Source organism: Pteropus alecto, unplaced genomic scaffold, assembly GCF_000325575.1.
Source record: "Pteropus alecto unplaced genomic scaffold, ASM32557v1 scaffold67, whole genome shotgun sequence".
Taxonomy (NCBI): Eukaryota; Metazoa; Chordata; class Mammalia; order Chiroptera; family Pteropodidae; genus Pteropus; species Pteropus alecto.
In genome coordinates, this window is record NW_006441061.1 from 339,511 (window position 1) to 363,321 (window position 23,811).

The 23,811-nt window shown below is 35.7% G+C and overlaps 1 protein-coding gene across 4 annotated transcripts in view; it reads right to left on the reverse strand.

Moving 5' to 3' along the window:
* The window catches only part of STRBP (spermatid perinuclear RNA binding protein), a 75,696-nt gene that overhangs the window by 44,332 nt on the left and 7,553 nt on the right, over positions 1 to 23,811 (reverse strand). For 3 of the 4 annotated variants that reach the window (XM_006917945.3, XM_015594235.2, XM_025051154.1), the window contains exons 2-4: positions 10,109 to 10,276; positions 6,791 to 7,011; positions 2,125 to 2,290 (exon numbers count right to left, since the gene is read on the reverse strand). In XM_006917945.3, the coding sequence (XP_006918007.1) occupies positions 2,125 to 2,290; positions 6,791 to 7,011; positions 10,109 to 10,111 (390 nt within the window). In that variant the 5' untranslated portion in view covers positions 10,112 to 10,276. Of the gene's footprint in view, positions 1 to 2,124; positions 2,291 to 6,790; positions 7,012 to 10,108; positions 10,277 to 12,953; positions 13,082 to 23,811 lie in introns of those variants that run through there. The other variant, XM_015594234.2, reaches the window with a different exon arrangement.

Here is a 23,811-nt window from a genome sequence, read left to right on the forward strand (position 1 = left end):
AATGTCAAGAACAAAGGGTAAGCAGAGAGTAAAGGCAGAAATCATCCTTAAACTAATTTTCTAAAATACTATTAGTAAGAATAAATGTGTTAACTTACATGTATGTGGGCATATGTGTTTGTACATGTATATAATTTAATCTGAAGTGGGTGTACAATTATATCCTCATTTTATTTGGGTACCTTTACCCAAATATCTCTAGTAATGGATCTATCTAACCATCATACAAGGCAGTTGGTTTTACTGTTAGATAATTCTATTGGCTATATTAAATTGAAACATGTTTCTCATAATTTCCATTATCTTAAGAGTTCAGGCCTCTACAAGAAGCCCTTCAAAAACCTAAAGATATCTGTGTTTGGTTTAATCTTCTTTAGCCTAAAAAGCCCTCATCTCTTTAAATTTGAAATGGTTTACACAGCCTGCACTCTCTCCTGCACCCTTCCCTTGAACACTTGCTAGCTCGACAAGAGCATTTTAAAACTGTGGTGGCCAGAAATACACTCTCACTCAGGAGAGAAAAAAATGCAGAATTCACATAGTTGTGATCTGCACTGAGAAAGCTTGGCCCAATCTCCTGCATCTTTAATACTGGAGAAATGTGACAGACTTTCAGAATAAGAACGATTTATTACACCACTGGTTCTCAGCTTTTTCCCCCCACACTGACACATGAAGACTATGACCACTCTTATTAGAAATAGGACTTAATGAAAGGGAACAGAAAGGGGGGGTGAAATGGTTGAAAAGCCTCTAATATGTCCAATCATTTGATTATTACTTTATTATAGATTTAAGAGTAACAACGTTCACTATAATTCAGAAATAGAGATTAAATTTTAAAGCAATTTAAAAATAATGAAAACAAAAGGAATATTATTAACATTCTAAACAACAAAAAGTATACTTGGCCAGAAACCGGTTACTAAGTAAATGTTCTGTTTCTTAAGCTTGATTGTACTCTATGCTGCTTTCCACTTTCCCTCCCGATACGATTGCAAAAGTATTTTTTAAAATTTTTAAGAAATTCAATCCTATGAAAGTCCAGAAAATTTTCTTCATTTATTCACTTAAAAAAAAAAAATTAAGATCTAAGGCAGACTGATAAAACAGGTGCTCTAAAAATTAATATAGGGGAATATGTCAACAAGTAACACAAATCTGACTGTCAAGAATGACAGACAATAAAAATCAGGAAGATGGCTTTGAAAATCAGTTGAACATGAAAGAAAATGATCTACTAAACAGCTAATAAAAAAAAAGTTTAAAATTCCTATTACTTGGGAGTGGGGGGAAGAGCCTTTTTAGAAGAAATACAAATAAAAGAAACCAACAAAATAAAAGAGCGCATTCAACAACTCAGTTTGGACCTTGTGGACTAATATCTATTTATGTGACATGGATATGAGGGCTAACTGAAATGAAATCATCAAAAAGCTATAAGCTAATTATACCAGAGATAAGACATCTGAAACTGAAAAATGATCACAGCTTCCCAATTGTGATGAAATTGGCCCTCAGAGCAGCTGGCAGAGCAGGTCCTAGGGGGACCACAGTCCTAGACCAACTGGTTGCCTGCAGCCCTGAGGTGCTCGTAGCATTCAACAACATCCTCCAGGAAGCATAACAATATTAAATTTTTCTAAATGCATCCCAACGTGAAAAAGGTTTGGAAACAAAGAATTAAAGTGATTTTTCCATTAACGGAACGAATGGGTGATTATTAAATTAACTGCTTCTTCAATTTTAAAAGTTATCATCTATGCAAGTCTCCAGTTGTCCAGGCTTTTTTTGATCATTAAATTCTTTTCTGCATTATACCAACCCTTCCAGGCATTTTATAATGCTGAGAGACCTAGCCTGGAAAACATGAAGACTCTCATCAAGATACACCTGAAAATGGTAAGGCTGTACCTTGATAGCCATCTTAATTCGGTAAATATATCCTGAGTACTAATCTCCAGAAATGTGACAGATGAGTCAGTGACCCAGAGTACTGGTAATCCTTTTGTCTGTATCTATCTTTTACTATTACCTATTTCTTGTTATTGAATTCATCAAGGAAACTACCTATTTTCACCTTTTTTACAAATTTTCCTAGAGGTGCAATTGAACTGTACTCACCTGAATCTGAATAGGAAGATTATCTTTGACTGTATTTAACAGGGTCTCTGTGGGTTTGTCTTTGCACATTAAAACCAGCTCCAAGTCCATATCATCTTTAATCAGCAAGCCTTTTGCAACCAGGCCAATCCTCATTACACCACACAATGTCCGACCACCTTGATCCCTAAAAATAAAAGTCTGAATGATTACTTTTACGACCTATTTCCTAAATTAAAACTTAATCATTACTTGGCTACCTGGATATCCTTACAAACTGATAAGGAAATATATAAATCCAGATATCCAAAATTCCACAAAATTAAGTCTCTGATTTAAGCCTCATAAAGAATATTCCCCAAGGAATCAATAGGGAGCATATTTCAGACTATAGATCTTTTCGTTTTTCATTATATCTATATTACTTGGGAAAATCCAAAAATACTGTAAACCCTTAAACACTTTTTCAAATTGGTAAAAATTGCTATTATCTTTTTGTTGGTAATTAAAGAATTTGTGAGAAACATGAATACCACAGGATACAGACAAAGAACATCGGGGTGGAACTCTAAAAGCCCTGGACTCTACTGCTAGTGGTGCCTGCTGATTCAGTATCCATAACTGTCAAATGGCGATCAGCTAGGTGAGCCCTGGCTTGTTCCTTCCAGCTGTATCATTCCAGGAGTCCATGAAAGTTTATGGGGAAAGCAGAATAATGTGATAAAAGCAAAGGGGTGAAGAAAGAAGGAACAGACCAAAGATAATTGGCCAGAATATGCATTCCAAATCCAGCCGTAGCTAAAAGAACAAATGCACTCAAAGGACATCAAGTCATAAGTGGTACATAAGAATAATGTTAACATCTATCCTTAATTTCAATACTAAAAGTTTCTTAATGGTTCATTTTCCTTAATTACAAGTGAAAATTAACAGCTGAGCAGTTAAGTAAGCAAGTGTCTGAGTACAGAAAGGATATCCAATCTCTCCTGCTCCTGAGGCTTACACAGCAATTAAGCAGTAACCTGCTTAAAAGGGGAAGAGAAAGTAACATCTAAGAACAAACTGCACGCCACGATTCTCATTTAAACCTCACAATAAACCTTCATCTGAAAGGCAAAAAAAAAAAAAAAAGAATCTCAAGAATCTCAGAAAAGCTAATTAATTGTTCAAATTCACAGAGAAAGTAAAATGGCAAAGCCTGGATTCAAACTCTAGTTGGTCTGACCACAACTCAGGTTCTTTACATTATTATGGTTGCATCCCAAGTTCAGAAGAGGGAAAGGTTAAAAGCAGAGAGGACAAGCAAAGCAACCTGAAAGTCTGACTTCAGAAGAGCCTTGATTTGTTTAGTAGGAAGAAAGGTCTAAGTGGAGGTAAAGAATCAGCAGAGTTGGGCTGAAGTCAGTGGAGTGGAGAATGAACTAGAGAAAGAAGAGAGAACCGAATTGTGGTTGTGGAAATAACACAGTAAATTATAAGAAATCTAGTCACTGGATGGGTGCTTGGGACACCTTAGAGATTCAATAAACCATAAATCAGTGAAAAACTATAAGGCTGTAAAAATATAGAAAGAAATAAAAAGCATTTTAAAGCAGTGACCCAAGTGTAGAGACTTATTTGATATTAAGAATAGTCAGTCATCTTTGATTTTTTTTTCCTTCTGCATCCCTGTCCTCTCATCTTCTCATTCTCCCAAATCGAATAATAGTTCATAAATTCCCCGTCCACAGCACCCTTGAACCGCTGCTTTCAAACTGGTTTCTTTTCAGGCTCACATTACCCCTCACCTAACCTACCTCAATAACCTCCTTTCATTGGCCTTATCAACTAACCTCTGCCATCTCCAATCTACTGCACACAGTAGACTGCAACCAGAATAATCTTCAAAAGCACCACACAGATGGCACTCTGCCTATTATCTTCCTGGTGTCCCACTGCACATTTAGATACTTAGCATTTTGGGAGGCAATTTAGGAGACAGCATGACTTCCTGATTTACATCCTGGCTCTGCTACTTGCTGTGTAACACTGGACAAATTACTTGACTTTTTCAGCCCACGTTCTCATTTGTAAAAAGGTAATAATACTTTCATCCCAAAGTGGTACTGAGAATATCATTTAAGTATTGAACTTAGCCCAGAATCTTGCATATATTAATAGCTCAATAAACAATAGCTATTAATACTTCAAATGGTCTCTACACTTTCTCACGCCTAGATCTTTGCTGAGATTTTTTCTTCTACTTTCACTGCCTGCCAAACCCCTACCCATCCTCTAAGCCTACCACAAATGCTACCTCCTTCATAAAGTTTTTTCTGACCCCTAGAACCAGCATATCTCCCTGCTCTGTACTTTCATTTTAGTTACGGGAAATTAAAACAAAGATGCTATGAAAACTGGATCTGAAGTCTGACAGCCTAGAATATAAATCCTGGCTCCACCACACACTCAGTGACCTTAAGCAAGTTAAAGTTTGTTAAGATTCTGAGTCACTTTTTTTTCATAAGCAAATCTGAAGAAGTGGAAATTTCATAAATAAATGGGGGCAGAAGAGGAGGATAATAATAGAGACTAGGTTTATTGTACAATAATGTGAAATGTAATCTAGTACAGTAGCCGGCACTCAAGAAATGGTAGCTATTAACTAGCCATTGTTAGCTCACTTATTAAATTCTGTATAATTATGATATACTTGGTCTTATATAGAAGACAGCATGACTGAGCAGAGGAACTAAGTCCTGATTTACTCCCGTATTTCAACAACGAATTTGAATATAGAAGGCACTGTAAAGCAAGCGACCCAAATACGGACAATTACTTAAATTCATAACAGAGTCCTAATATTCCTAACAATACAAATGGTGGGAACTTGTGCACTTTGACTTTTGAGTCAGTTTATAAAAAGGTAAAATAAAACTGCACAGGTGAAACCTGCCTAACTAACAGTGCCTGGCAATAGAAGGTGCTTAATAAATATCAACTAGCCGTCATCTGTCTTTGTGCCCTCTGTAGTACTCGGCATATACCAGGAGTGCAATACACATCTATTATCAAACATAGCTTTGTTCCTGAAGATGTGCCTGCCTCTGGTTCATACAAAATAAGGGCACAATTCTGCACAACTTGAGATCTACCACGTGAGAAGAATCAGACAAGCGCTCAACCTGTGACTGTTCCACAAATTGGAGATACTTTACAGAGACAATCAAGAGCATCCACACATAGAGCTATAATTAAAAATCTAAACGAACATAGATAATACAGTGCATTATCTTTTTGAAATCTTTAAAACAAAAACCTTTAAAACACAGTAACCTGAACCAGTTAAGCAAAAGTCTACTGAAGCCCTTTCCAAAAGTCTGCCCAACCTTGAGAACGAACAACAGAAGATGTATTAAAAAGGCCTGAGCTCCACTGAAATATGAAACTCCTCTTAAAAATGATAAAAATGGCAAATTTTATGTTATATATTTTATAACACACACAAAAAAAGTTTTAAAGGGCATAAACGATTCCAAAGTACAATTTAAATACGGAGCGTATGACTATTTTACTTGCACGGGGGCTGGGATATACAGAACAAGATTACTGGATAATACTGCTAATGTTAACAACAACTCCAAATTTTGACAGTATCTTTTTTAAAGCCATCATATGCAGAAAAACTGAATTACTGCCAAGGACCTTGAAAGTGACAAAACTACAATGAGATACAATGTATACGTTACCTATAAATAGTTAACAAAGTAAAGGAATTATGTCCTTCAACTGAAAACTGATACTGATTATCTTTCATCTGAAAATGAAAAGGTTACACTATCTTTCTGTGAAGAAATCAATTTACCAATACTTTCCTACTATTATCTACTTATCACGTTGATTTAGAATTAAAGCTGGAAAAAAACTTCTGTAACCTCTATCCTCAATTTACAAGTTTTAGTCAATGTTTTCAATCCTATTAATACAGCTTCAATACAGTTAAATGAGCTTCATCTTTCAAAGTAAATCATACACTTATTCTAATCCTAGTGACATTGCTCAAAACAATAACTCTAAGCTTAGCATGTCATAAAAAGTTTCATGATCTGACTCCAGTTATCATCAGCTTCATCTGACTAATCTCTTACTATTGTTATAGCACTGAGACTCTTCTGCTATAACTGTTGAAGGGTCTGGCTTCCATTAGGCCTTCTTTCATTTCACTATATGGAAGAGAGCGAGCTGGATCCTGGGAATCAATAAGGTAAACAACAGTCAAAAATATCTTTAGAATACATTTTCCTGCACTCTTTCTTCTACACCAGTGTTTTAAAATACCTGGCAAAATGACATTTTATGATTGTCCCAGAAACAAAAAACACTATTTATTTCCAAATTGAAGAGACTGAACCAACACATGAAAAAGATGACATATCGTAACCTCCGAAAGACAAGATTTTAAACAGTTTGGTGCACTCTCCAAGGGCATCTTGCACAAGTCTATCTTTTTCTGGTCTAATCATTATTCTTTTCTTGTTTTCCTTTCAAATTTAACTCAAAAATTCCACAAACATTTACTTCCTTGTTTACAATCATATAAATGAGAAAACCCAAAGAATACCATACACCAAATGTAACCCGGTGGGATGGGACCCTGGACTTTTCTGGGCGCTACTGTAAAGCGCCATGAAGGTCAGGCCACACTCACTTGGAGTAGGTGTCTGTGGCCTCATCCTTCTTCACTTCTGTCTCACTCTCTGTTTTTGTGCCTTTATTTGTTTCATCCAGCCAATCTGAGACATGTTTAAGAGCACATTCAACAGTAGACACCATATTCTGAACAGCTTCAAGTTCCTCTGGAGATGGATAGATTGTTGAATGTTTCACCATAACATGGCGATCATCGTTGGCAAAGGATCTAATAGATCTCTGTCGAGAAGGAAAAAGAAAACAATTACTTAAAATTTAAACAATGCTACCTGAAAAAGATGACATACAACTATATTTAAGTCACAGCGTTAATTGTCAAACTGTTGTGAAATAGTTAACATTGAGACAGTAAAAAAATTGCTCAGTAATAGGAAGTGAACCCCATTCTGGTAAACACACCAGGAAATTAGAGATCTTTCATTCATGTTTTGGCAAAGTTCACCCAGTTTGCACTTGGTATTATGTATGTAGACACTACCTTTTAGCTGAATCTATGTGTTCTGAATACCACTTCGAAAAGGTCACCCATATCACACATCATCGGTGAGAAACAGATACTTTCTAGCTTGAATAGAATATCTGGAAATGCATGATGGTGACTCATGATACCCAGTCTTCAGTGTCCTCCTTTCTAAACTGTTGGAGATTTTTGTACCTGGAAAAACTGAGCTTTCATAATACAATAATAATACAAAATACAACATTATGCATGAACACTAGAAAAACTGTGGACGTGAGAATGCTGTTTACTATTTGGCATTCAAAACTTTGGCATGAGGCTTTAATTTTTAGAATAGATTAATAGGAGACAATCCAAATTCCAGAACAGGGAAAATACATATTGCAGAAGAATCAAATTCCCAAACTAATTTACAAGTGCATCACATTCTCAATCTAAATCCCCTCAATACGCAACGAAAATAATTTTAAAGCTCACTTGGGGGGAAAAAATCAATAAAGTATCAAGAAATATTCTACAAAGTTGGTTGGGTGGTATCACTATGCTAAAACAAAATATCAAAAGTTTAAAAAGCAATAATTAAAATTACATGCTGGCTCAGAAGTCAGTGAAGCAGATTAGAGCCTAGAAATAGAATGAATTTCATGAAAATTTAATAGAGTAGATCCTTTACACTCATGAGTCACATGTCAAAACCTTTGAATATTTCCAATTTACAAATACCAAGAAGACACTTATACCAGTAAAAAGCGAAATGAACAAGGATAATTTGGTGAGTTTCCATAAAGCCAAAAAGTATTCCATCTAAAGGGTGGCTACAGTGTCTTCACTTACATGAAATTATGTGCTAGTAAATGGTAAATATTTGTTTTTTAAAGTCTTTACCCCAAAATGTTCACAATTCTTTATCAGTGTTACTCTGTTTTTGTTTGAATATCAATATTTTAAAAATCATATTAATTTGGACACTAGAAAATTAATAGCACAGTATCATTGTTCCTTATAAAATGAGCAAACTATAACTAAAAAGGCAAGCAATTCTTTGAAACCCTGAATTATTAAATTATTATATAATAAAATGACTAAAAACAAAAACAAAACCTCCTTTTTTCTTAGATAAAAGTCATCTCTGTCTAGATTTCTTTCCTGTTCCAAGGCCACAACAAGTTTCCCAGCTAGAGTCTTTTGCCACAAAGAAACAAACTTTAATCACTTCATGAGATTTACTCACATATCTCAAAACAAATAACAAGAAAACCAGAGAGCCATATAATGAATTAGGTTGTTCTTAGTTGGTTTACTCTTCAGAAAAGAAATTCTACTAATATTTTAGTTCTGGATGGTAGGGAAAATGTTAACTTGAAATTTCCTCTGTCATTTAGTTTTATGATGAGTTACTAAAGTACTTAGTCAGCTAAATTACTCAGCCCCGCACACTGGCCTCACCATAATTAAACTACATGTTGCTACATAACACAAACCTTTGGTGTTTCTCTCACAAATAACACTGACTGCCAATGTTAAATACAAGAATTGACTAGATGTGACAGCATCATAAAACAATGGTGAAAGAACTCAATAAACAATATTAAAAAAATGGAGGGTGATCTTATTTACCCAAATAAGCTCCAAGTAGATTTTTTTTTAAGTATTAAAAAATCAGATTGGAAGAACTATGCAGAAACAGAATGTTCTCATTCGAATCTGAGACCTAAGGATAGGAGAAATTGGAAAATATCCACCAAACAATTAAATTATGTAAAAACATAAAATTCCTAGACCCAAAAAACTGAGCTAAATTTAACTTTGAATTTTCATCAACTATGACCAATAATACGTATAAAGCTTTTCTTTAACTTATAAGAGTATCAATACTGTAATAGATAAATGAGCTAAAGAGGCAAATAATTCACATGGGAGGGAACAAGTCAGCATCATTTTTTTATATCTCACCATAAAACTAAATGACAGAGAAAATCTCGAGTTAAAATTTTTCCCCATCATCCAAAACTAAAATATTAGAATTTTCTCTCTAAAGAGAAAACTGTTATAATCTCTAGAACAAATTTTTTAAAAATCAAACAACACTTAAAGAAACACCATCAGACTTACTGAACAACATATTTCAAACATAATGATGATTAATATTTTTGTGCTTTTTCTCCCACTTATAACATCTTTTTTAAGCCTTTTCTCACTTATACTAAGGGAAAAAATTCACACAACATCCTCCAGAACCAAAATACTAAGAAAAAAATTCAGTATATTTTACCAATTAAAAAAAAACTAGGCACCAGGTTATGACCTCACCTAAAATCTCAAATTCAAAGTATGAATTTTCTACAAAAAGCACCCACTACAATCACCAATTTGACCCTATTATTTTAAAAGCATGTGGGAAAAGGTGGCTTTTCAAATTAAATACACATTTTATAAACTCCTACGGCCATTCACAGTACCAAAGACTGATTCAGGATTTTTAATTTCCATGGGAAAAAATTAAACTTCAGGTAGAAGACTAAAGAAAATCACATAATTTCAAGTTCAAGGTCACCTTAGCCATTTGTATCAGTTTGCTAATGCCGGTTTTATTAGAAAATATTATTTATGAGCATTCCCTCCTTTGTATTTAATAATTTATGGCCTGCAGGCTCATGGGGCTCCATCTTGTGGTTTAAAGGGCTCATAATAAATCTGAACTCATCTGCTTCGCCTAAACAGTAGAGTGCCATCTTTATTTGATGCACTGGAGCCAAAAGTTAACACCATTGTTTTTCACTTGACCTCACTGTTAACACTTTCAATCTGAAACTACTGAGATCTTTTGTAACTTAAGACACACAAATAATAACCTACCATGGTTTTCTATAGTGTTTTAGCTTCTTTTTCCGATCCTTTCCCCTCTTCCTTGTGGTCTTCACTAGACACTGTTTTGTGTGACAGTACCTCCTCATAAGCCTGAGTCCCCTGACACCTCAGAGTCAATACAGCGAAAATGTCTGAAGACTGCTCTCTGGATTACACCTACAAGATAAAAAGAAAAATAACTTTTCAAAAATGCTTATTCACAATTCGTTTCGTATCTGAGTGTGGAGCCTATAAACATGCTGTGGATCAAAAAGTAACAATCTTTATAAAGGAAAACTACCTCATTTCAAACAAAAGGCTAACATATCCTTTAAAGGTCTGGGCTCAAGAAAGAGCCTAAGTGATATGGCCAGAAAAGTAACCCTCCTGGGTAGTCACAATGTGGCAGCTGGCTAACTCCTCTCAAAGATAAATACATATTAACAAACACAGATTTAGTAAAAAAGTACCACCTTAAAAAGTAATACTGCTATGGTTGGCAGTAATGTTACAATTAACCTTGAGATTTTTCTATTTGAAATTAGCATTAGTCAGACCTATCCAAAATTCAGATAAGACACCTGAAAATATAACATCACCACTGACTGTAACCATGAGGCTTTTCCATTTGATACTGCCATCAAACAGACAGCACATGTTGGCACAAAGTGTTTTCTTTCATCATTTTTAGGCCTAAAATTCAGAATGCTTTTTTGACTCTGATCCCCTAACTCCTGAGACCCTACTCCCCCTCAACCTATTATACACTGTTATGTCAGATGCCTGCATATTAACTAGATCTGACTTCATCACCCATGGATGACTATGGCCAGGATCCTACTGTATATTTCTGTCCAAAGGCTTCATCACTCCTTTGTTCCATCTTTAGGAGATTTTATTCCAGATAGGGTAAAAGTAAACTCTTCTAATCATTGATGAAATCCTTATATAAGCCTACCTACAAAAAAAATCAAAATAAAAACTAGAGAGTGACCATCAAAATAGAACACATGCTTTAACTATGTAGGTATCAGGAGTAATTTACACACCACAGAGTACATAAATTCACAAAGAAACAGTTTCCTCCTCATTTCAGCATCTTTTCTTTAATTCCCTTTAAATAAAGAAACCCCCTTATTCTTTTTCTATAAGTTTCCTAACGCAGTCCATACTCTCTTAAAGAAAAAAATCCTTTCTGAATTTTTGGGACCAGGAAAGTTACAGGTATGACATTTAACTCTATCCAATATCGCAAATGAAAAAACAGACCCACCATTATAGTCAAATGATACTCAGCTCTGACCTACATGCAAAACTATTCATATCCTATAACCAACTTCCCTGACACTGGTTTAAAAAGCCACCTGAAGTAAGCTAGTGAAGCTTGACTAAAACAAACAAACAAATGGGTTATGTAACTGGATTAATGGAACCTACTTTATTACACATATCACATCAAGGTAAAGAGGGATCGTGAACACACTCCACGTCATAGGATCCTTTTATACAATAACGATACAAGCTAAAGCATGACCCCACGGTACGAGACATTGCAAAGATCTTTTGTCACTAAAGTTATACTTTCTATAGAAAGATTGTACCACACAATTTAATTTAGTCTTTGGTATTTCTCATTCCCAACCCTACTCCATTCTAGGGGACTCAACCATTCAGTAACTAGCCGTGAATCTAGCAGCCAAAAAGGATTGCTATACGTTCAGTTGAGGACTGAAAGTCCACAAACTTCACTTTGTAAAAAGGTGAAGGCAATAAAATAAATCATATTAAGAAAGTAGACTGAAAGCAGAAAAAGCAGGAAGGATGCTAAGAAAAAGCTGATGTGGTAGAGAAATTGTGGATGATCAATATAAAAAGTATAGCACTCCTCAGTCACATATATCAAGAAGCCCTGGGAGCTTCGGGGTATTATAATGAGGTAATTCATGATAAAAGCAGTGTATCTCAGAATCCTATTTTGTTGGTACTATAAAAGGAATTTTGAAATCACCTGGCCCAATTCCACCCACCTCCTCAGTTTAGAAAAGAACTATAATCAGAAATATTAAGGTCACAACTAATCAGGGACAAGGCCTGATCCAGAACCTAAATCATAGCCCTAGGCTTTTCCCCCTACTGTATCAATCTGAGGAAAAAAGCTGAATTACATATGGTAGACTGCAAGCAGATAGGGAAAAACTCCAACACATTTTTAAAGAGTTTCTCTTTTAAAAAATGGTTAACTTAGTGGATAAAATTCTGGCCTTGAAATTAAAAAAATAAAAAATAAAAAAAAACCCTCAACTTTGCCATTTAATAGCTATGTGACCTTAGAAAATTATATGACTCAGAAAATCACTTAATTTCCTTGGGTCTCAGTTTCCTTTATCTATAAAATGAGAAAATATTCCACTACTAATAGCTAACATTTAATGGAACTAATTCTGTACCAGACACTGTTCTAAGAGCTTTTCATATACTACCTCATCAATTACTGTCTCATTTAACACAATAAGGAATCTAGAGCATAAAGAATATAACCTAATTAAAATCACAAAGCAAAAGTATACAGTAGAGCCAAGATTCAAACCTCTTTCAATAATATTTTTTTCTCTAAAAGCACTTACACTTATGTTAGGGAATAAACTTTAGCTATTTCAAAAAAATACGTAATTACAAAGGCCGTATGACAGAACACAGGCTTTGGAGTCAGACAGGCTTAGAATCAAGTACAGGTATGCCTCATTTGATTGTGCTCTGCTTTACTGCTCTTCAAAGATATCACGGGTTTTTTTACAGATTGAAGGCAAGACCCTCCACCAACAGAGATTACAACTCATTTTACTGCGATACTCACTTTATTGTGGTGGTCTGGAACCGAACCCGCACTATCTCTGCGGTATGCCTGTACCAGCAACTTTGCCACTCCACTCATGAACCAGAGCTTTCTCCCTTGTGCAATGGGGTGACAGTGTCTACTTCAAACTAAATAAGACAGGATATGAGAATACCGAAAAGCATCTGCCAAAAAGTATACACTCGATAAATGGCCTTGGGGGGAAAAACCCTCAAATATCAAGTAAAATGTTTTGTTTATACATCAGGTATCTGTACATTTCTCTGAAAAACAAAGTTTAGAAAAATATTAGCTGTGCTCTACTTATTAAGTGTATCCTATGGAGCAAGTGGAATTTAAATGTATAGGCATGTGCGTACATGTGGATCACCTTTATTATCAATAAGACTTTTTTTGTCTTAAATCTTTTTTTTTTTAAATTTTTATTTTCCAATTAGAGTTGACAATAGACATTTTTTAAGTTTCAGGTTTATAAAAAAAAAGAGTGGAAAGTAGAGAGAATCCCATGTTTCCTTTCTCCCCACCACACACATACCTTCCCCTATTACTATCTTGCATTAGTATGGTACCTTTGTTACTACTGATGAACCAATGTTATTACAATACTAACTAAAGTCTGTAGTTTACTTTAGGGTTCACTCTTTGTGTTACACATTCTATGGGTTTGGATAAACGTATAATGACATGCATCCACCATTACAGAATCATACAGAACAGTTTCACTGCCCTAAAAAAATCCCATGCTCCACCTATTTACCCACCCTCTTCCAAATGCCATATAGTTAAAATCATATAGTATTTAGTCTTTTCGAATTGGCCTTTTACACTTAGCAATATGCATTTAAAATTCCTCCATGTCATTCCTTTTTATCACTGAATAATGTTCCACTGTATGGATATACCGAAGTTTGTTTCACTACTGAAAGACATTTTGGTTGCTTCCAAGCTTTGGCAATTATAAATAAAGCTGCTATTAACATTTGTGTGCAGGTTTTTGTGTGGACATAAGTTTTCAACCCATATGGGTAAATACCAAGAAGCATGACCATGGGATCATATGGTAAGACTATGCTGAGCTTTATAAGAAATTTCCAGACTGTCTTTCATCCAAAGTGGCTGTATCATTTTACATTCCCACCAGCAATGAATAAGAGCTCCTGTTGCTCCACATCCTCATCATCATTTCGTCATGTCAAAGTTTTGGACTTGAGCCATTCTAATAGATGTGTAATGGCATCTCATTGTTGTTTTAATTTGAAACCCCCTGACCACATACAATGTTAAGCATCTTTTCATATATTTATCTGCATCTGTATATCTTCTTTAATGAGGTGTCTATTTAGACCTTCTTCCCAGTTTTAAATTGGGTTGTTTAGTTTCAAAAATTCTTTGCATATTTTGGGTACCAGTCCCTTTATCAGATATGTGTTTTGCAAAGATTTCTCTCTATCTCTGACTTGTCTTTTCATCCTCTGGACAGTGTCTTTTGTCTTCTGTAGAGGAGAAATTTTAAATTTTAATGAATTCCAACTTATCAACTTTTTCCTTCATGGATCATTCTTTTGGTTGTGTTGTATCTCTTTTTTAACTGACCTTTAAATGTGAAAGGCTTTAGATGTCAGGATATCTAGACTGCAAAATTAGGTTTTTATATGTGTGAACATCAGATCCTTTTCCTAGGAGCAAATCTCAAAACTGAAGAATGACTATGCCCTCTATACTCAAGCTATAAAACTTAGTCAAATATTTAGGAATTTCTCTAAAATACAATTGAGAGAAAATATTTTAAATTAAGGCAAAAAAAATAATTTAATATACTTACTTTCTTGGGAGATCCCATGTTATGTCTTGCAAACAATGTGATATAGAATTCAGGAAATTATTTACTCTCAAAATAGTAACAATAGGAAACTTTAAATTTTGTCAATACTAACATATGCAAGTTCTCCAAAAGAGGCTATATAAAAATAAAATATCCAGGCTTTATTTCTCCATTATGAAAGAACAATCACATGTCCACTATATTAAAGAAAAACAAAATAAAATTAGAAAAAGACACCTCACTGATATCACAAGAGGCTCAATTTAAAATAAATTATGTGAGATTTACAAGTAACTACATATTTATTAATTGCCTATTCTGTATCTGGTACTATGCTTGGTAGTACAGGAAATACAAAGATGAATCAACTCAGACATACTAAGAGAAGAGCAAATACTACATACAAATTCAGTACTCCCCCCAAATCCCTTCAAATAGATTAAACTTTCTCTACATGGTGGCATTCAGTTTCTGTACAATACTAATGTGAAAAGAATTGAATTTCGGTATTTTCTTCCAAAAATTTCCTTATATTTTCTATATAAAAAAGGGCACATAGGGGAAGGCTCAACTGAAAAACCTATAGATTACACATACCTATGCCAAAATCCAGCTATTCATCCCTACCCCAAAACACCTACAATGATAGAAAAGCTCAGTCCCACCATATCATCTGAAACCTTACAACACTGGACTCAGGTCAAAAGGTTCTTTCTCGATTAAGAGTTTAAACGAAAGTTGTACAATGCCTGTAATCGTAACATAAAATGCACTGTACAAACCAGCCAAGTGGAACCAGAATGCTTTCTGAATACTTACTTCCAAGGAGTAAAATGGAAAGGATGTTATCAATGTCCAATCACAGAAAGTGGTAGCAAGAAAACACATCTCCTCACTGAAATAAAGGGACACTAGCCCTTCCTAATCTTTGACAGCTTTGTGACAGAACTGTATCAGACAGTTAAATGGTCAAAGAACCAATAATGTAATGCATCTCTATAAATCTTTGTTGGTCACCTGTAATATGCCAGTCACTGTTCCAGGCACTTAGGACACATCAGTGAACAAGACACAAGAATACCTACCTACCCTTGTGGTTTAAGTCCAGTGGAGGAAAAACCACCAAAAAAAAAATAGATATAAAATTATGTAAATTAAACAGCGTGTTAGAAGGTGTAGAGTGCTATGGAAGAGAGAGAGAGCAGGTGACACACAAGTACACTCACGTACCATACAGAGGGGGAATGCAATTATAAAGAGATGGTCAGTCTGCACTGAGAAGGTATCACCTGGCAAAGATTTGATGTGGTGAGGGAGTTAGCCAAGCAGATATCTATGGAATGAGCATTCCTGGCAGGGGAAGGAAGACTGTGCCTGGTCAGGTGGAAGAACAACACAGAGGCCAATGTGGCCGGATGGCTGGAGTAGGGTGAGGTCAGAAGAGAAGGGCAGCGAGGACAGAGGGGTGGGAATGAGGTGCCAGATCATATAGGGCAGAGGTTGGCAACCTTTTTCTTTAAAGGATCAGATACTAAACACTTTAGGCTTTTCAAAGCATCAGGTCTCTACTATTCAGCTCTGCCTTTGTAGTGCAAATGTAGCCACAGACTATATATGAACAAATGAGTGTGGCTGTGTTCCAGTAAAACTTTACTTATGGGCACTGAAATTTCAATTTCATATAATATTCGTGTCACAAAAATGTCAATATTTGATTCTTTTAACCAATTAAAAATGTAAAAACCATTCTTAGCCCACATGTCATACAAAAATAGGTGGGCCATAACTGTCAACTAAAACAGGTCACTTTAAGGACTGTGGCTTTTACTTTGGGTGAGATGGGGAGCCAGCCCTTAGAGGGCTTTGAGCAGAGAAGGCACAATATCTGACTCATATTTTTAAAAGGTCACTATGATTTTTATGTTGAAATACATAGTAGAGAGGGCAAGGGTAGAAGGAAAGAGAGTACTTAGGAAGCTCAGAGATCTGATTCTGGATATATTCTGAAGGTAAGATGACAGAACGTCCTAACAGAATGGATGTGCAGTGGGAGCAAACTGGGGGCAACAGGAGTGATTTTGAGGTTTTTTAGCCTGAGCAATGAGTTAGGGAAGGTGCAGGGAGAGCAGGTTTTAGGATTAAGATCAGGAATTCCATTTTGGACATGTTGAATTTGAGGTATTTATTAGGTATTCAAGTAGACAACTAGATAAACCTATAGTTTAGAAGGGAGGTCTAGATTAGAGTATAAATTTGGTACTTTTTAGAATATAGGTAGCATGTAAAGCCACCAGACCACCAAGGGAGTAGGTGTACCAATGAATGGGAAAAGGCAGAGGAGGCACAACTACAGTCACAAAAGGAGTGGCCTGAGAGGTAGGAAGGAAACTAAGACTGCTGTGAAGAAAACTCATGAGGCGAGCTCTCTGAATTAAAAACAGGAAACGAGATACAGCATGAGAATGGAAATCCTGAGTTTTAGTCTGCGTTTTCCTACTAAGGATGTTTATGATTCAAAGATACCTATATTTGGAAGTCTTGTGTATTACTGTGTAGTTTTAACCATTTATATAAATTTATCCTCTGCTATACTATTCTATCCCCACTTCGTCCCATCTTTGGAGAAAACTTTTCCTTGAGAATATCAGGTAAAAACCCTCAATGACTTCACTACCCCAAGCAACTGACATTCTGCTCAGATATTAAGTGTGGCACCAAGGTCTTCCATAATACAACGTTAATGTAATTTTCTCTGGCATTTCTCTGACCACGGTAGTTCCAACCGAACTGGGGATTATGACTCTTGCTTGGAACACCTCACAATGTACTACCGCTAAGTTTTAAGTTTAACCTTTTGCTACAACCTCTACCATAATTTGTCATTGTTCTATTCATTAAATGTCCATTTCAAATCTACCCCTCCACAAAAGCTTTGCCTAATACTTGACTTTAATATAATTTCTTCCTTCTTTGAGCCATTCAGCACTTTATCAACTTCCTTTATGACATTTCTATTACTCAGTTTTAGTTCTTTTTATCATAAGCTCCTTAATAAAATGACTTAATCTTTATCTCCAAAGCACCTAGTACAATGCCCTGCACTCAGGAGAGGCTCAATAAAACTCTGAATTCAATTCTAAATTTATCTTTCTTTAGAGAGTACCATAACTGCAGAATCGAAGAAGATTCATCTGAAAGGTCACCATCTCTTCCCATATATTTCCATGGCAGTCATCATACAGTGACTTACAAGGAGTTTCTGACTTTTCCTCCATAAGCACAAATTCCATTATTTTGTTTGACTTATTTTATCCATCTTGGATTAATTCCTCAAACCCTCTGTCATTCCCTTCAGGCCTTTACTATTTAGCTTGCTGACATACATTCCCTTTTACTCTTGGCATTATTCTTAGTAATTTCAATAACCACATAAATGACCCTTCTAAAATTCTGCCCTCTGCATTCCTTACATTCCTTTCCTCCAATGTTCTCATCTCCTTTCCTACCTTGGACACCCACTCCTCACCAGAGCCCATAACCTATTAATCCTACTACTTTTCACAGTCCCTCACCCTTTGCATGCCCTCATTTGTCCTTATCCAACTGAAATTATACAATCCATCATTTACCATCGCTCATTCATACCAGCATTTCCCTTTGTTATTTACTCCTGGAAAAACTAACCATGGTTAAATCCAGCTCTCTTAGCTACACCACACCAGTCACCCTGGACAACTGAATGAAGAGGTTGTGCTAATTAATCTTTTTCCTAAATTCATGATCTAACCTCAAAAAGGCCCAATAATCAATAGTTTTCAAACAGTGGTGGTACTTCAACCCTGGGGGATCTGAAAATGTGAGGTGGAGTTTTGTAGTCGTCACATGGTGGGTAATCTTGGCATCTGGTACCCTGGCATGCTAAACATCCGGCAATGTCCAAGGAGTTCCATTGAAAAAAAAAAAAACAAAAACAAATATTTATTCACTTTTCCATTTTCCTAATGATTATTTCGCATCTTCTCCTATGTCTTCAAGCATCATCTTGCTTTCTATTTCAATCAAAATACCAACCCTGCTGCATCTTTTCCCATATATTCTACATTTCTTCCTGTTATTATGAATAAATTGTCCCAACTCCTGTCTAATTCAAATCTCTCAACTCAAACCCTTTTGCCTACTCCAGGAATCACTCCCTCCCCTCTCTCTCATATAACTTCCCTTGACCTCCTTACAGCCTGATTCTCTGCCCCTTTTAGGGCATACAAAATTCTTTTGAGTTTCCATTTATTCTCCTCCCATTCTCTCTGAAATTTACCCCAATCAGCCTCTCACCCCAATACTCCATTGAAACAGGTCTTGTCAACGTCCCCTAAGATGTCCATGGTGTTTAACGCTATAAGCGATTCTCGATCTACATCTCAGTTGACCTCTCGGCAACAGGTGACATAGTTCAACTGCTCCCTACTTAACCATTTTACTTCCCTTGGCTTCCACCAAGGACACCACTCTCTTAGTTCCCGTACTGCATAAATTACTCTGCCATTTCCTTTCTTATCTCCACAACCTCTAAATGCTGAAGTACCTCAGGATACAAGTCCTCACACTTAATCTCTTTACTATCTCAATGTGTTCCAATCCACATTGGTATCCTCGCTACTTCTCAAACAATTTACTTATACTCCCACTTTGGAGCCTTTACACTTGTTAGTTTACACCACAGATATCCATATAAATCCTTCTGTTACTTCTTCAGGTGTCTGCTCGAATCACCTAATCATGAACCCATCCCTAATCACCCTATATAAAATAGCAACCCCTCCTCTAGAATACCTCTGATCTTGTTCTATTTCTCTTCATAGGATCTGACATGATATCTTTGCTTACTCTTTGTCTTATACCACTAGAACAATGCCTGGCACAAAGGAAAAACTCAAATGAATTTCTCAAAATATTTTCTTATACGACGTCACATTTGATGCTCACAACATCCCTGAAAAGTAGTGGGGAAAAGAATAAGTGGTATAAATATTTCTATAATCTTTTAAAATATCAAAAACACAAATATAACCAAGTTGTTAAATGATGTGTCCATGATCACACATGGCAGACTATCTCTAGAACTGGGGTCGGGTCTCTAGCACCTTTTTCAATTCACATCACTGTCTCCACAAGCAAATCAAAGAGCAGGTGTATTTTTAATTTTGCATAGTGATCTTTAAAAGCTCAACGTGAGACCTAGTCCTTTAAATCACAAACTGGAACTGGCACCTGAACTGTACATGCCTCAGTAGTACTTATTTTCTTTTCACTAAAAGGCTCTTAGAGGTCATCAGGCTATCTTTAGAATGTACAGATCTTGTGACAATTCTGATCAAAAGGAAAACAGGGTAATGGGGCAAAAAACAGTTAAGTATTCAAGGATTCTCTGTCCTCTGTGCCCACTGCAGCACACTTAACACCAAAGGGTAAACCAGCACCTTGGTAAACAAGCTTCAGAAGGTGTCTCTGGTTCTCAAAAGACTTTTTGTTGCCATTCTACAGAATAGAGCATGGCAAAGAAACCCTATCTGGAGACAGAATGGACACGATTATTTCTTTTACTTAAGTTTACAAAATGACCTCAGAACCTAAAACCTAGTTATAAAGAAGCAATAATATTAAAACTCACCGATTTTAAAACGAATAAAAGTCATTTTGTTTTCATTTTGGCAAAATAAACAATAGGTATTGACTGCACAGAAAATGCATAAATTCACCAAGTATTACATCAATACAGAAAATTTGTCCTTTACAACAGTGCTAAAAATTAAGAAATATATTAGATGCTTCAGTAATACAATAATTTAATTTCCGGACTCTTGCCAACGCTCATTCTCCCCTTTCTGGCATCCTCTGCCACAGTTGGAAACTGTGTATCTAGGTCAGAAAAGACAAACAGCTTTTCAGAATAGCTCAATATCTTTGGCACAACTGTTGATATTATAATTCAACCCTTTCACAAACTCCTTTTAAAATATACCCTGATATAAATCACAAGATTAGTATTACTGATATTTATGAAAAGCCATTGGGAAAAAAACACTAGATTTAGAAAAGTGATAGAAGTAATGGACTTAAAAACATGACAATGTAATTAATGCAAAAGTAACAGATTTAGGGTCAGAAGATTTGCATTCTAATCCCAGCTCTGCTACTAATGAGCTGGCCAATTTTCAACAAATCTCAAACTCTCTGAGCCTCAATTCCTTCACTTATAAAGCAAAATGGTTAGACTATACCTAGACTACTTTTTAGGTACTGCCTGTTTAAACACGAACCTATGATAAACCAAAAATCTTCAAGTCCATTTTATGTAAGACGTGTTAAATTTATTCCTTTAAAGTATGTTTTTACAATGTAATCAGATTTTAAAACTAGATAAAACTAAAAACCAGATAATTGGGGAAATTTGAACACTGACTCTTTGATAACATAGAATTGCTTCTGGAGGATGATAATGGGTTTCTTTTGGGGGGAGGGGTGTTCATATCTTTTAGAGAAACATATTAAACTATTTACAGATGCAATTATATGAAAATCTGGGATTTTCTTTAAAATAATCTACTTGAGGGGATGAGGAAGAGTAAATAAGATTGACTATTCATTGATACTTATTGAAAATTGATGATAGGAGGTTCTCTGTGCTTAACAGATGTTCTCTCTACTTGTACATATTTGACTATTTCCATAAGGTTTTTAACAAGAACAAATTTACTAATAAGAATCTAACAAACCAACTTTTAATTTATCTGTAGTAAAATGAAATTTTCATATGTCATGTTTTCTTTAGGTGCATTCTCCTTTAGAGAATCCATTATGTAATTGTACAAAACCAAAGAAGGTAAAATTATAAAAGGATAAAAGCATCTTGGGGAACAATTTAGTAATAACTAATAGTCAAAGATGTGGATATCCTACAAGCAACAATATTATTTCTTGTTACATTATCTAGAGTAACTCCCAATACATAAACATAGTAAAACAAATAACACCAATGTGCACTACAGCACTGTTCATATTAAAATACTGGAAGCCTAAATGTCCATCGACAAGAGAATAGAGATATAAATTGTGCAGTTAATGAACTACAGTAATATATTCCATTTTGTCTAAACTCAAAACAATGTTGAGTGAAAAAGCTAGATGCAGAATAATATGTACAGAGTGATGCTGTTTATATAAGCTTAAAAATGCAAAAAGATGTTACATATAATTTATAGATACACACATACTTTTAGGATAAAAACATCTAAGGTAATGACAAACAAAAAGTTCAGGAGTGGTTATCACTGGGGAAAGAATACGACAGATCAGGGAGGGATACGCACGGGGTCCATATCTGAACTACAGTTTCTTAGGGAAAAAACAATCTGAACCCAATTTGGCAAAACAGTAGCACGTGAAAAAAACTGTGCGTGGTGAGTATAAAGTAATTTATCGTATTCTATTTTGTCTATATGCCTGAAATACTTTAGAATTTCAAAGTATATTTAAAACTATGTCCACAAGTATAAATATTCAGAAACCAAAGGAACCTTGGTCCTCTTAAGCAGCAAACTACTTTAGCCCCGGTCTTAGCCTTCAGAGATTAGCAAATTTTCTGATATAAACTAAATATTGATATTGAATAGAAGACACAAGAAACTTTCCCCATCAAAGAAGACCGTAAAGTTTTTTGTTCTTAAGTAGAATGAGACATAGAATCATCCAAAGATGTTCAAAATGTTAGAGTGCAAGCTAAAGTCACTGTCACTGTTATGAAGGTCCCAAAGCACTGCAGGAGATAATACTGCCCAGAAACATCCTAATTTTAAGTAAAAAGTCAAGAAATACTTTTGTTAGGGCAGGTCTATGGAAAGCCCAAGATGTTTCTCAAGTCTCTCTAATCTGGCAGAACTCAACCTCCAAAATGTCTCTCCTGCAGATTTTGTCAAGATTTGACTTATAGGCTTTGTTATGGGAAGGTCTAGAGAAGGCTTTACTTGAGGGCAGAAGTCAGATGTCTTTTTCTTAAAGGGCCAAAGAGTAAACACTGGAGGTTTGCAGGCCCTAAGTCTCTGCAGCAACTAATGAACTTCGACATTACAGGATGAAAGCGGCCAGACAATATGTAAACGAATGGGTATGGACATGTTTTAATAAAACTTGAAAGACATAGTTTGCCAATTCCTGCTTTAAGTCATGGTCTTTCTAGTGTTTCACTCAGATGCCAGGGGTGTCGATCAGGTCTCTCAATTCTGGCTGTGCCAGAACTCCAATATCCTCCAGCTATACAACCTCCAGTTCATTCTCACCCCTGGGACAGCCACTCTAATAAACCTCCCAGTCTTTCTCCTTCATGGACAGCCCAACCCTCTGCCACGAATCACTAGGGGCTCAAACACAGACATCTGGAAACCCCTCCTACACAATTTCCTCTTCACCAGTGTTCTACCCAGAAGCTTCTAGCTATTTTTGCTGTCCCAAATTCTGAGCTCAGCACAGTTAGGCCACCATGCTCTGCTTGGGACTCCATATCGAGAAACTGTTCTCAGGCAGAAAGCAGGGGCACTCGTGGGGTTCATTTCATGAATTGCGAGATCATAGGCCTCTTGCCCAAAGCCTGAAAGAACTGCCTCGTGTGGTTTTCTATGGCAGAATCAATTACTCCATTATAGCCAGAAATGGAATAATAGTCAATAAACATTCTAGTTTCTACTATGTATCAAGACCTCTGCTAGGGCATAGATAATCTGAAGCTATGGTATAATCCAAAGGACATGATGGTGAGAATAGCCATGCAATAAATACTTACTGAGGCATCTTACTGTACCAGTTAAGTCCTGACTTTGTCTTTGAGCCTCAGTATTAGCTCAGCCTAAAGTAGGAGTATATCACATAGGTTTCGGGTTAAGGATTAAAGTTGAGAAAATGTACATAAAAACACCTGATAAAGCACTACATAAATCCAAGTTATTCTGTGATGGCTATAATCACACCCTTATCAATGTACGTTTT